This window comes from Penaeus japonicus, unplaced genomic scaffold (genome assembly GCF_977035675.1).
Source record: "Penaeus japonicus unplaced genomic scaffold, GWHDUDI00000001_assembly GWHDUDI00000009, whole genome shotgun sequence".
Lineage (NCBI taxonomy): Eukaryota > Metazoa > Arthropoda > Malacostraca > Decapoda > Penaeidae > Penaeus > Penaeus japonicus.
This window is the reverse complement of record NW_028234411.1, coordinates 1,217,206-1,232,205: the sequence shown is the minus strand read 5'-3', so window position 1 is coordinate 1,232,205 and position 15,000 is coordinate 1,217,206. Positions and strand designations below refer to the sequence as shown.

The 15,000-nt window shown below is 38.5% G+C and overlaps 2 protein-coding genes and 1 long non-coding RNA gene across 5 annotated transcripts in view; 2 read left to right on the top strand and 1 right to left on the bottom strand.

Moving 5' to 3' along the window:
- Nsun2 (tRNA (cytosine(34)-C(5))-methyltransferase Nsun2) overlaps positions 1-7,442 on the top strand; it is a 13,203-nt gene extending 5,761 nt beyond the window's left edge. For both annotated transcript variants that reach the window (XM_043036556.2, XM_043036555.2), the window contains 10 exons: positions 287-464; positions 905-1,139; positions 1,248-1,377; positions 2,670-2,847; positions 3,669-3,823; positions 3,989-4,139; positions 4,938-5,159; positions 5,937-6,014; positions 6,413-6,563; positions 6,774-7,442. In XM_043036556.2, coding sequence (XP_042892490.2) covers positions 287-464; positions 905-1,139; positions 1,248-1,377; positions 2,670-2,847; positions 3,669-3,823; positions 3,989-4,139; positions 4,938-5,159; positions 5,937-6,014; positions 6,413-6,563; positions 6,774-7,120 — 1,825 coding nt within the window. In that variant the 3' untranslated portion in view covers positions 7,121-7,442. The remainder of the gene's footprint in view (positions 1-286; positions 465-904; positions 1,140-1,247; positions 1,378-2,669; positions 2,848-3,668; positions 3,824-3,988; positions 4,140-4,937; positions 5,160-5,936; positions 6,015-6,412; positions 6,564-6,773) is intronic.
- A 1,277-nt stretch (positions 7,443-8,719) lies between these two features.
- Positions 8,720-11,072, top strand: LOC122266726 (uncharacterized). Its single transcript, XR_006224437.2, has 2 exons — positions 8,720-10,038; positions 10,091-11,072. It is a non-coding gene; the product is annotated as an uncharacterized LOC122266726 (long non-coding RNA).
- Positions 10,440-15,000, bottom strand: part of LOC147471212 (uncharacterized) — a 5,905-nt gene continuing 1,344 nt past the window's right edge. For both annotated transcript variants that reach the window (XM_086539480.1, XM_086539482.1), the window contains exons 2-5: positions 14,410-14,532; positions 14,077-14,163; positions 11,698-12,423; positions 10,440-11,523 (exon numbers count right to left, since the gene is read on the bottom strand). In XM_086539480.1, the coding sequence (XP_086395606.1) occupies positions 11,173-11,523; positions 11,698-12,423; positions 14,077-14,163 (1,164 nt within the window). In that variant the 5' untranslated portion in view covers positions 14,410-14,532 and the 3' untranslated portion in view covers positions 10,440-11,172. The remainder of the gene's footprint in view (positions 11,524-11,697; positions 12,424-14,076; positions 14,164-14,409; positions 14,533-15,000) is intronic.

The window sequence follows — 15,000 nt, the reverse complement described above, 5'->3', positions numbered from 1 at the left end:
TCAAAAAGTAGAGACCAAATTTTCCCTTGGAGAAAAGTTGAAAATTCAGGTTGATTTGCATCGAAGAGTTAAAGACAGGCAAAGGAATTGCTGTTTGAGGGAACTAATGAATTAATATGAAGTAATGTGTCTTTCTTTTTCATATAATCCTACCTATAGTAAATAATATGATATATCTAACTGGGTGTAGCTAGTACCATAACTAAAGTATACATAGAAAAAGCATATTTAGAACTTTCATAAAAACACATCACTTCAATCTTGCTCCTTCCTTCTCCAACCTAAGGTATCCTGACAACCTCGCTTGGCAGCTGAACCTGACACGACGCAACATCCGCAGATGCGAGGCATACTGGCAGCTGCACCAGTGCCTCATCTCGGAGACGGAGACAGGCAACATCAGCAGGCAGGAGGCAGTCAGTATGATTCCTCCACTAGTGCTCAACATTGAACCACACCATAAGGTAAAGTGTGTAGGACTTAAGTGTTGGCTTGGTTGTTACTTTTTTCATTTATTTTCTATTCTAAGTGAGGATCTATGAAAGACAGTTGGACCTTGTGTGTGTATGTCTTCTCATATGTATTATTGTCAACTTGTATTGTAGGTTTGTATGTAGGTGTATCTGTTTGTGTAATTTGTAAGATTGTTGTGACTTTTCAGGTTATTGGTTTAGATGTTACTGTAATTGTAATGGATATCATAATTTCTCTCAGAGGAAAGTTAAACTTTCTTTATTGTATTCAGGATATGTCTTGAAGCTTTCTTTGTGAATATTATTTTTATGATTATATATTTTCAGTTTTGATAGATTAAAAAAGATCTCATACCATCATTAAGAGAGAGTAGCTTTTTTTTTGTTTGTTTGTTTCTTAACAGGTAATTTATACAAGCCTTCCCTTACAGATCTTAGACATGTGTGCAGCCCCAGGAAGCAAGACTGCACAGTTGATTGAGTTCCTTCACAGTTCTGATGATGAGCTAGGAGCAGCCATTCCACAAGGAATTGTTGTTGCAAATGATGTTGATAATCGCCGCTGCTACATGTTGACACACCAGGCCAAACGTCTTCAGAGTCCATCTATCATTATCACAAATCACGATGCTGCTTTCATGCCCAAGATCTACCACACTCGGAAAGGTAAATATGCCTCAAACCTAATTTCAATTTTGAATACTGTCATTATTATTTTTAGCATAAAAGTAGTGTGAAATATAATCCAGCACCTGGTAATAATTCCATTTCCAGATGGAAGTGTTGGACCTCTCAAGTATGACCGCATCCTATGTGATGTTCCCTGCTCGGGAGATGGCACTCTTCGCAAGAACTTTGATGTGTGGGCCAAGTGGAACCCAGCCAATGGAGCCAATCTCCATGGGTGAGTTATTGCAAGTAATGTTCGAACAGGTAGTTTATTTCTGATATTAACCCACACAGGACGGGTGGTACAGCATGTGTACCGCGCATTCAAAAGCCCAGTTGCCGGGCGGCACAGTATTGTGCCGGCCATTCAATTGATTTAGGCCTAATAATTCGAACGCCCCAGCATTTGGACATTCAAGGCTAGAATTCCCCCGTCGGGAATGAGTTAATACAACCTCACTATCATACTCTTAGTCAGGATAGAGGGGTAATCTTCATGGAGCTGGTCTAGACTTTGATATCAATATAAGATTATTGCATTTATCATATTGTACATAATAAGATGTATTGCCCTGGGAATTATGTTCTGTCCTATCCACCATGATAATGGCAGAGCATGGGCAGGTGCATCTGTCCTATCTGCCATGATTGTGGAAGGCCATAATTGCCACTGGGTCATATGGAGTGTCTACTGATATTTCTAGTACTGTTTGGCAAATTTCCTCAAGCCACACCCAGTATAATATCGCCATACTGCTTGGATGCCCTCCCTCACCCAATCAGAGTCATGTTTCCTATCTCTTTTTTCATTTGTCTTTCTAGTGAGTGAAGCAGAATATATATGAAACTGTAATCCTGGTGCTGTATGGCATATTTTATGTAGACAAACCACCCTTTATCTCTTTATATCTTTAATGCTTTATATGTGTTTTATTTGTATGGTATATATACATTTCCTCCAGCCACCCATTTTATCAGCTCCATCTCTCCACATCCCTGTTGGGCCCTCCTCTCCCTCAGCTTCAGTTTTACGTTGCCTCGTAGTATAATATTGCATTGTTTTCTTTGAAGTAGTGTGTGTGTGTTATAGTTTTTTCAACTTTGATGCTCCACTTTGTGGTCTGTATTTATATATGACAAAATATATGTTTTCTGGTGCATAAATTCAAGCTCTTGAAATGCCAAAGACCAAAATTGGCGTTTGGGGATAAAGTACTTTTTTTTAAGAAGTTAAGTTCTCCGTAAGAGTTTTGAGCACCTTTTTCACAAAAGAGTAATGTTCTTTTTTCATCATCAGATTGTTACTTTGTTCTTTCCTTTTTTTTATTAGTATTTAAGACATTGCAGAAATTTTATATGAGGTAAAATAAAGGCAAAGGTAAACAAAAATGCACACTGAAATGTATGTGCGAAACTGAAATAAGACAGTCAGTCTGACTCAAGACATCATGAGGTATTTCAAAATTCAAACTTGGTTCATTCTCTCTCAGCTCTAACAACTGTCATTGCTTCTCCTTCCAAATTTAGCTTGCAGCTGAGAATAGCCCGGCGAGGCTTGGAGATGCTAGAAGTGGGAGGACGAATGGTGTACTCTACGTGTTCTCTCAATCCCCTCGAGAATGAAGCCGTGATTCAGCGTCTCCTTATTGAAGGCAGTGGTTCCATCAGGTTGCTTGATGTTACAGAGCAGTTGCCAGGACTCAAGGTATGTTAGACTATTTCTTCTTTTCTTTAGTAATTTATTCTTATTGTAGTGAAACAGCCATTAACCCATTTGTGGCGGGCCACGTGATATCACGTCATGATCTCTCCCTCTAGATACACATTTTACATAGTAACATATGTATATACTCATTGAACTTGCATTTGTATATATAAATTTTTCTTGACTTGTGAAAATGATGTAAAAAACAACAATAAAAACCTCATCTTATCATCCTCTGAAAAGAGCTCAGAGGGGCAGTGTGGTATCATGCCAGGAGAAAACTTTCACTTGGAGGCTGAAGCACAGTTACACAAAATACACTCTGGTCGTGGCTGACCAGTATACGCCTGATCACCTGGTGTGCTGGCCATAGAAAAATCATGTCCCCTAGCATTAACAGGTTAACATATATATGTATGTATATATATATATATATATATATATATATATATATATATATATATATATATATATATATATATATATATAATATATATATATATATATATATATATATATATATATATATTAACCCATTCACGATGGGGGCATTCTAGCCTTGAATGTCCCAATGCCAGGGCTTTTGAATTATTAGGCCTAAATCAATTAAATGGCTGGCACAATACTGTGCCGCCCGGCCACTGGGCTTTTGAATGAGCAGTTCAGTACTGTACCACCCGTCCAGAGAGGGTTAACACAACTGAAATACACTTAGCATGAAACTGAGTATTAGGTTATGACAAGTAGTACATATTAGAAAATTATTTTTGAAATTCCTTTTGCATTTTATTCCCATTTCTTACCATCTCCCCTGCCTACAGTTTATTCCTGGCCTTGAAGAATGGACCTTGATGAATCGAGAGATGGAAGTGATAAAGACTGTGGCAGACATTCCCCTCAAGAACACCAATCTGTTCAACAAGCACCTGTTCCCACCTGCGCCAGAGGACAGGGAGAAGCTTAATCTTCGCAGATGGTGAGTGAGCTGTGTGGCCAGAGCTAGAGCAGACTCCTTTTGCCGTAAAGCCATAAAACCAAGATGGATACTGGAAAGACTGATTGAAGTATCAAATTTGTAAAATATGGGCCATGTAGATGAGACATGCCACCTCAAACACGTAATTACCTCTTTCTACCACAGTATAAGGATCATGCCACACCAGCAAGACACAGGTGGGTTCTTCGTGGCAGTTCTGGAGAAAGTGAAGCCTTTGCCAGGAGAGAAAGTGTACAAGCCAAGTGACCAAACAGAACAGAAGGACGAGGCGCACAAAACTCAAAGGATTAAGGAAGTGCGTTTGGGCACCTTGCTTGCTTGTGTCAGGTTAATACATTTTGTTGAGAACTAGGCTTTGAAGTTAGGTTTGTGGTATTATTTTACTCTGTGGAGTAGTTTTTATATCAGACAATAAGTCATGAAAGCAAAGTTGTTGTTTTTTATGTAATTTGTTATCAGTATCATAATACAAAATAAATTTTAACCCATACACGACGGGTGATGGCAAATTACATCATTAGAATAAATCCCGTACGGTGAATGACATCTTACCACATATTGAAGTTTTGCCATATATACATATTGTATAAAGCCCATTGGCACCAGGTGATATATCACATCATGAGAATATTTTGCTCTGACGGGATGACGTTCTATCATGTCATGATCTCTACCTCAAAACATAAGTTTTATATCATCACATATGTACAGTATATTATCATAGGAGTTCCATTTGTATTGAAACTTTTTATTCACTTGTGAAATAATGTAAACAAGTACAAAAACCTCCAATCATCACCCCATTGAATCGGGTGGTTGAAAAGCACACATAGAGGCACAGAGCAACATCACACCAGGAGAGATCTCACACTTGTTATCAAGCCAGCAGGAGTGGCTTTATGCAAATATAAGTTCCAGCATGAATGGGATAGGATAGGCAAAAATTGCTCTGAGAGGTTCACTGCACATTCTTGCTATATTCCCATTGGGAGCAAAATCAGTCAAATATCCACCCAGTCGTGAATAGGTTAAATATCAGATTACCATATTTACTGTTAGCAACACTACTCACACTTTGTCTCAACCCCCATAGCCACCAAAGAAGAAGCGTAGGCAAGGGTTCAAGGAGGCCCCCTACTACTACTTTGAGGACGACGAGGCGGTTTGGCCGGGCATTAACGACTTCTATGCCATTCGTGAAGAGATTGGACCAGGCCTTTTCCTCAGCCGGACCAAAGAGGGCAAGAAGAGGAACCTCTACTTCACCAACAGCCTCGTCAAGGATATTGTCAACTTGAATCAAGAGGACATTAAGGTTGGTTGAGTGTGATCATGTGAGAGCATTTTCAAAGTCTTTTCCACATTTCTCCTTAATCCAGATGCCAGCTGTATGTATTCATGCACGCACTCCCACGTAGCAGCATTTGTGCATGAATTATCAAGTGTAGGTCTGGAAAATATTCTCCTTGGCTTTGGTTGTTACTTCATGTTTTAACAAGGTAGAACTTAACTATTATTTCTGATGTTTGTAATTACCATAATCATATAAAAGATGTATTTCAAGAAATATTTTTGAGAAATTGATAGTTTTATGCAGCAAAAACTCACCTGAAGTTTATAGCATTATAATTAGCCTTCCTTGCATTGGTAGAAGAAATGTGTATATAAGAGGGTGTACAGTATCTCAATCACTTCAACCCTTTCCTTACCCCAGACTATGGCCCTTCCTAAACTCTCTCACTGATTTTTTGCTGCTCATGTTGCTCTCTTTGTCAAAGAAAACATAGATGATGTTCACCCTCACCTAAGACTACTGGTGTAAAAGGCTATATAACCAGCCATATTTCAAAACGCAAGCCTAATACCTCGGGCTATTTGCTCACTCTAGCTGCGGCCAAGCGCTAGGTGCCCGAATACCTGGTGTGCTTGTCAGGAGGATAGCCATGACAAAATATCTCGTCCCCAGTGGCTGGTTCTGCCACCACTTGACGTGATACCTTGTCACCTGGCATTAACGGGTTAAGAAACCATGTTTTCTAACATTTTTTGAATGTCCGAATGTACAGAACATTACATAAGTTTTTTCTTTCAGATCATCAACACTGGTGTCAAGGTGCTTGTCAGGAGTGATAACAAGGGCACACCATGTGACTTCCGGCTTGCTCAGGATGTAAGTGAAGAGGGAATCTCTACTTTATTTTAAAGTCAATATAGTCTGTAAATGACTGACTGTAGGATCAATTTTAGGGAACAGATTTGCAATTTCCTTAAACTAAAACCATTTTTTTTAGGCAAGAGTCCAATGCATTCTGTTTAAGGGACATTCCCACTTTTGTAAAGGCCATGAATTTTTGTAGCAGGATCCCCTGACTCCTTATCTGTTGTGCAAATGTTAAGGGTTACAATAATATGAAGGAGGGGAGGCCAAGATGCAATCCTTGATGTATGAGTTTCATATGATTACAAATATATGCATGTAGTTTTAGTCACTGAATTGTATTAGCCAGTCTATCATAATCTAGCAAATAACCTGGTTCTTATTACTCATAACACTCCTCCATTGGCCAGGGGTCTGCAGTATTGCTGCCGCTTATAACCAAACGCAAGATCACCGTCACGAAGGAGGACTTGGTGATCATGCTGCAGAATGACGACATGGAAATGCCACCAGAGATCACCACTCTTGATCCAAAGACACAAGAACAATGCACGGAGTTGTGTAAGTATGGCAGATGTTGATGTTGTTGTTATTCTGATTATTCTCTGGTTGCATGAGGATTGCACACAGAGTGCACATTAGTTGGAACATTACTCTGAGTTTAATGTTTCTTAAAAGAAATCTAGATATAATATGAATTTCATGTACATATGTACATATACATGATAAGCATATTGGACTTGTATTGACCATTGAATTCATGACATGCAGGCACAGGTGCAATAGCCTTCCTGTTCAAGGATGAAGATCTGACCATAGAACTAGTGGGTTGGAAAGGCAACAGGTCTGTCCGTGCCTACGTGGCGAAGCACGACCGTCTCCACTACCTTAGACTCTTAGGGGCAGACACCTCAAAGTACGAGAAGAATAAATTCCAAGAGCAGAGAGACCTGGATGCCAAGAGTGCCGCCAGCGAGAACAATGGGGAAATGTCAGTTGGTGACGACAACAGTGACGCAATAGAGATGGTGAATGATGAAAGCACAAAAGAAAATAGCAATGGTGAAAATGTGTCAGACACAAATGGGGAAAATGTTATAGTGGCTGAAGAGAAATAGACACATTTTGTAAAGAAAAGTTTTTGTAGTTTCCAATATGTTATGGCCAATTTCTGCAGTATTTTTGTACTTTAGGATTTGTGATTAACAGTGCATTTGGCAACCGAAAGTGATGACACAAAGAGGAAGAAATTTTAAATGTACAGTGAGATTTCATGTATAGGTCACTGTTAACAGTCGTAAGTGGGTTTTTTTTTTATTTCATAATAATAATGATTTACAGCACCTTTCAAACACTTGTGATAATTATTATATTATTCACTATTATGCTATAAGCAAACACTTTTTATGGATATTTTACAATAAATTAATGATATATAAACATTGTGTATCAATTTTCTCGGTATATGTATTGGAATATTTCATTAACTTGATTTTATGCTGTAATGAGCGCCTAAAGATTTATTCATTTATGTGACTGAAAATGTTTAATGCTATTTGAATAAGCATACATACAGAGTATTCAAACATCCTATGGAGTATTAGATATTTTTATATTTATTACGGATAATATTAAAATTGTTACTTTTGCTGTTACTTTACACTGCATATTAAATATGATTTTATTCAGCTAAGTTTTAGTGAAATTCACATTCTCTATATTGTATCAATAGTGGAACACATGGTATATTTTGGTTCTTGTGTTTATCATATTTCCAGTTTTTGTTACGGATCTTATTTTGACATCAAAAATATTTTGTTATCACAAAAGCTGTCTTTATTTTACATAACCCATCCATGTCCATATGGTGATTATATTGATATGAAATTCATATTTAACCTTTTTGAGATGAGTCACATCAAAACCTGTTGCCGATGGGGCAGTTTTGGCTACAATTGGTCTAAACACCGGGGTATTCAAATCCATAAGCCTAATGCCTCGGGCTATTCATCCACCCTGGCCACAGCCAACTGCAACACACCCAATCACCCAGCACGTAGGCCATACGGAAAGCCATGACAAAATATTTTGTCCCTGGCAGCAAGTACTGCCACCATTTGATGCGATATCTTGCCAGCCAGCATTAACGAGTTAAGATGTCCAACCTGGGCAGACAGCTTAACCCATTGGAGCTGGTTGACGTGATAGCACGTATTGTCGTTTTCGCGTTCAGACACCCGGGACGAGCTATGAGGAGAAGCCGCGCACTCGGGTAGAGCGAGCGGGCAGCCCAGGCTTGTGGCTTGTGCGTCTGAGAATCTCGAGGCGTTAGGCTTATGCATTCGAGAACCCCGGTATTGCAACCGCACAAAGCCGGAGCGGCCCCGGCGTGAATGGGTTAACCCGTTAACAATGTGGATAGATTTGCTTACCCAGGCTTCAAGATGGGTTTTATTTCCAAGCAAGGCAGCTTCCTGCAACATACCTTGACTTATCCCACTCTCTTTTAGTCTGTCATTGTGGAGCTAGAGCCATTTTTGTGTTTTGTTTTTTTGTGTTTTACTGTTTTTAGAGACTTATATCTGTCATATCACAGGCTCTATCAATTTTGCAGTTGATTGTAGTTCAGGGGCCATATAAGCTCTTGTTTGTTTTTGTTTTGTTTTTTTATACTCAGTATGATAGAAGTATTGCTGTTTTAGGGGAGGACAAAAAACTTTTTTTTTTTTTTTGTGTGTGTGTTCTGTCATGAACAAATATGAAACAAAACCATCCAAAATGAAGATAACATGAAGAGGTAGGGAAGAGGAAGGAAACTTGTGCTTATGACTGTGAGTGCCACAGTAAAAGGCAAAGGGGCACATTGTAGACATTGGGCATGGTTTGAGTCACATTCCACTTCTTGTTCTTTCTGCACTCCTTCATCTGTGGCACTTTAGAGCAAGAGGTCGGCAACTTACTATGTGCCATCGCTCTATACAGATAGTGCTTGCTAGAGACTATAGATGGGTGCCATTCAAAGCTCTCTCTCCTGCTGGTGCTAGAAGAAAGTGGTGCCATCTAGGTTTTGGATGTTAGTAATTTTGGCTGCAATTGTCAACATCACGCACTCATTACTTAAAGCACAATAAAATACCATGGTGATCCAAAATCCCTGAACATCATGACACCCATTGTCAAGCCAGAGCTCCTGCGTCATGTATGATAAAAGACATGTCACCTGTCATTATCGGGTGAAGATCTGTGTTTTCAGTTTTTTTCAGTTATTAGTCTATATATGATATATATGATTCAAATTTGCATTTGCGGTAATAGGATGGCATAACTAAAGGGATATAGAAATTGTAATTTCAATAAAAGGGAAAATGCAGTATGAAAGTGATCAGACCCCATGAAAACCCTGTTACAGAAGGGTTAAAAAAAATATTGAGGGGGAGGAAACACACAATTCTTGGATGATAACACTGCACTTAGGTCCATAGTTACAAAAAGTATAACAAGGATTTGAATTGGACTGTGATCAAGAATACTGTCATTTACTGATACGAAGGCAATTGTAAAATTAATATTTTCTCAAATAGTTAGGTCAGTTCTAAAGCTGATGACATCTTTATAGGCATCTTTATGCATTGTCAATACTTTAGTTACATTAATAATGAGACTGCTTTGACAGTCAGAAGCCTGTTGGACAATGTGTCTGAATTATGAGAAGAAATAAGGGCGTAAATATTTGCAATTCGACAAAATCGCAAACCAAAATATACTGATATCAGCAGTCTTTGTATTGCATAAGAGACTGATGCTGGTAGCTTTAAACTTCAAAACATTCATTTGTGAGAATGTGCTTTCATTTTAGTCGTTAGTATTCCTTTTATTGTCTTTATTTTTTTTTGCCTGTCTAATACGTTAGTATTGCATTTTTTTCTGTTCTTCTGCTTATGCTGTGTGGCAGTCAATCAAGGCCTAATAGTAAGATATCAGAATTCATGCACAGTCAGGGAACATGAAAATATTTGCTTCTCCTTTAAATTTTTTGGTACTTAGAAAAAGAAAGGAAAGCAGCGTAATAAAAGTTATCAAGTGAATAGGTACTTAGAAAAAGAAAGGAAAGCAGTGCAATAAAAGTTATCAAGTGAATAACTGAATATAATAATGGTAAAATAGCAAAAGTATCCCATTTAGCACTGAAATAGGGCAGATATCATTATAGTGCTTGTTATCTACACAATTTCATGATTTGTAACAACACAGGCTTTTGGAAGATCTAAGAGAAATAAAGCAATTATTTATATCTAATCAGGGAATGATGAATTCTGGCTCGTATAGAGAAATTGGTTATAATGGTAAATATAGTATGATAACATTAGCATAAACAGCACTAAGGGTAAATATAACTGATACTAAAAAGTGGGCCATTAGCAGGAAAATAAAACAACCTTTTATGACACATCTTTAAAAAAATTCTAGGATACATAATACCTCACAGATCTCAATAAAAGAAAAATGTGATCTATTGTCTAAATTAATCTATGTAAACGTATATTAAAGGAACTAAATTCAATCTGAAATCAGAGTTTATACACATTCAAATTCACTAGTTTCATAAATAATCCTGTGTGCTATGAAAATGATTTTGAGGTCTTATCATTACTCAACAATGTATCATAAATAAGATGTATGTCCTGTATATCATATTTGTTGAAACACAGCAACTCTACTTACAAGAACTGAAACCTAGAGCACTGTATTGTGCCTACACCACCCATGGCACTTGCCTATGACAGACTGAACTGATAACTGGTAGACTCTTAGAACGTGGAAATTTAATAAATATGAAAGTGGGTTAATTAGCTACTCTAAGGTTCAACCCATTTGTGCAGGCTGTGTTGTCTAACAAGGTGAAGCTCTAAAATACAAACAGCTAAAAAAGAATTTTGACATAGAAGAAGGAAATTCAAGAGAAAATCCAGTGGGATACATGTCCCATCTAAAAAGACATATTCAGATTCATCATGAACCTATATCTGGCGAGCTAAACCTACATATATTCTAAAATCTCAATTGTAACCATTCTTCAAAAAATAATTGTGCTATTACCTCCTAAAAGTGATTTTATCTATTGCAATAATGGCCTTTGAATAAATTATCACCTCCATCCTTCGCACCCCCTTCACTTCGGGACTTCACTGTGTTTCTTCAAGTGTTGCTTTAACGAGCCATAATCTCGACTCCTGTAATCACACAGCTCACACTTATATGGCTTTTCTCCTGTGTGTATTCTCATGTGCCGCTTCAGAGCTTCACTGTAGCTTGTCTTATATGTACAAAGTTCACAGTTGTAGGGCTTTTCACCTGTGTGAGTTCTCATGTGCTTGGTCAGGTTGCTCTTCCACTGGAACACCTTCCCACACTGAACGCAGGTGTGACCCGCATCATTTTCATTACTGACCAGGTGTGGGCCCTCCTCTCTTCTCTTAACCATAGACATACTTGCTTTGCTGCCATTTTGCTGTGGTGCTCCCTGCAAGATTGAACTGTTAGTAACTATATAGCTGTTAGTTATATAAAGTCAAATTTTATTTCAGAAAAAAACTATCCATAATATGGAATAGAAATATATATTATATATATCTAGTCTATGTGATGTCCTGTCAAGAATACAGTACTGTTTAAAAGTCATAACAAATATACTTACATGTGTGTTGCCTTCAATCATGACATTCAACATAGCATTGACCTCAGCATTTGAACTTGTTGCTTGTGTGTTTGGATTGTCGCTGTGTGCTGCCTGACTCGAATTCCCATAGTTCTCTCTCCCCGAAGTAGAGATGAGTGTCTGCAGAGACTTGAGATGGGGTGAATAGCCCTCCTCCTGGCCATAGCCTATGTCTGGAACGTCCGCCTCAATATTGTGATCCTCTACTTCAATCTTGATCTTTATCTCTGATTCGTTCTCCATTCCTTGGCTGTGTGTGGTTTTACTCCTCTTGCTCTGGTAGTCTTCCTCGTAGGGTACATCTGCATCCCACTTTTGTTTCCTCTTGTGGGGTCTCTCGCTGGCTGCGCTCATGACCTCCATTTCTCTGCTGCTGCTGTCTCTGTCCTTAGAATCACTGCCATCTCCACTGCTCTCACACTCATCATCCTCGTAGGGCACAGCCAGGCCACGCACCATCAGCACCTCAGCTGCGCTCACAAGCTTGGGGAGATCCTCCTGATTGACCACAACCTCTCCCAGGTACATGAAGTCTAGAAGTGCCGCCAACTCTTTGTGCTGCACATTGGACGACAGGGAAATAGAGCCTCTATGTGGGATGTCAATCAGTATGTCTTTGAAGTACTCACTGCAGGCCGTCAGGACAAACTTATGCACCCAGTGAACATGGCCATCACATTCCAGCTGCACGTCAGCATAAATTTCCTGAAAAAAGAGAGGGAGAATCATCATTTACATAAAAAAACATTTGCCAAGAATACTTATCAACCCTTCTGAGATGGGCCACATCTTAACCCATTGTGGATGGGTGGCAACATGTACATGCCAAAGGAGTTTTTGGCCCAAGGACAGGGGCAACGCTTAGGTGCCAATAGTTGTCATGGCATATCTGACGTTGGGGGAAAGTGAATCACTGTGATTCTCTATTACCCTATGAGTAATAACTATTTTGTAACTGATGATGCCAAATACAATTATAATTACTGCAATAATTGTATCATTCACCAAATAGTTTTAGTTTAAAATCCCTGGATTAGTTGAACCACTCTCTCTTAGCACCAGCAGGAACAAAAGCCTTGAAGGGTGCCCTTCCACGGTCTTTACCATGCACTATCTTCAGAGAGCGATGACACACAGCAAAGGGCCAACTTCTGGCTCTATAGTACCAGCAATGCAGAATGGACTCACTGAATGAGAACAGGAAGTTGATCGAGACCATGTGCATCGTCTGCATATTTGCCACTATGTCAGTATGGCTGCTTTGTGATGTGGCACTCGCAGTCATAAGCACAGGTCTCCTTACTTTTCCCCATTAATTTATTTTCATGGTTATTTCTCTCATATCTGTTTATGAAAGCACATATATATGGGAAAAATAAAGTTACTTTTTATCCTCTCAAAACTGTAATACTTCATCACACTGAGTACAAAGAACAAAATTCTACTCTATTACAATATTGATAGACACTGTCAGATGGCACATAACAGAGACATGAAAAATTGTGATTCTTTGGGTGGAGCTCCATCACTCTAAAATAAAAATCCAACCTGGGTGCCACACAGGTGGTACTAGTGCCCATCCTCAGGATAATTCAAGCAAATCTATCCCTGCCCCAATAACAACGGGGCAGTTTTGGCTCTGCCCAGTCCTAACTCCAGGGTATTTCAAATGCACAGGCTTAATGCCTCCTGCTATTGGGAGGAGACTCTGGCTCTGGCCACCCTCTATGTGCACAATCACCCAGTGTGCCAGCCATACAAAAAGCTACGATGTGATATCAAAAGCCCTGCCACCACATGATGTGATATCATGTCACCAGGTTAAGATGTTCAGTCTTGGCTGGGACCTTGATATGTAGTGTTTTCTATTTTCTAGACTTACGGTATGATCTATAAGTTTATATACAATGTATTAGTAAAGTGATACTAATCAGCATTTCATATGCTTCATTAGTTAAACAACTGAAGGAATAACCAGCCTGTATATTGAACAAAAAATGCTGTGAAAAAATTATCCAACCCCTCATATAATGCCCTCAGTGGAAGAGTTAAAAGAGTGATGGTAACTAATAAATGGTTAAACAGCATTTTTGCATATACTTTTTTTCTGATCCATTAATCTGCAATGTAATTTATAAAAGAATAAACTCTCTAATTGTTTAAAACAGAAATCAGCATAAACATATAATGTTAGTATAAGGTATAGGATCAAAGAGAAAATTATTCCAAAAGTCACAGTTCAAAACATGTACATGTGATGTGCATTATCAAGACTTGAGTCACTTCCTTCCTTATCAATCAATTATCTGTCCTGAGATAACAAGATAATAGCATGTAACTTTCTCCAGAGGCACTCACCTTGCTGTATATTTCCTTAATGCCTCGACAAAGAGCACTGCGGTGATTCCACCACTTTACTGAGACCGTCTCCTTTGCTTCGGCCATCTGAGGCAGAAGAAAATATTATAATATAAGCTACAGTTAATATTTCAAACAAATGCTAAATACAACTTCATAAAAGCTAAATTCTCCATAAGCTAAGTTTTATATCAGATTTTATTTACATTTCACTAGATTGTTAACCTTCAGATTTGCCATAAATAAAGTAAAAAAAGAAAAAAGCAAAACAGGCTCAGAGACAAAGACCATTTCTCCACATAAAGGCAAAGGCATAATCTCTTTAACACATACCTTTTATCTTGTCTTATTGGTAAAGTCTTGAAGTTAGCTGCCTCCTCCACCTCTTTGCATATGGAATACTGTGTTCTCAATGTCTAGCAGGGAGCAGCTCCACTACTAATTTCTATCCCAAAACTGAAATGATTATTAAAAATTCACATGAAATATTTCTAAGTAGCATACATGCCCACCCACCCATACCCACACCCTCACTCACACTTATACTCACACACTCACTCGCACACGCACATGTACACCCACATGCACTCATACTCTCATGCACACTCACACATACCTACACACACTCTCACACCTACACACACTCACACTCACACTCATACTCATACTCACACACACTCACACCTACACAGAGCCCAAGGTGATGGACATGACAAACACAATCTACTAACAGCAATAAGAACATAGCAAGAATGCACCACCTGCATTTCTTGCCACAAAATGTGTCACATACAATCTCCTCTCCATTATCAGAATTTATTTCTGACTCAAAGATAAAGCTATACATGAGCATGAGATAACACAATCATATACATAAAAAACAACTTTATGAAAAAATATAAACACCTGATCATCCGGTGGATT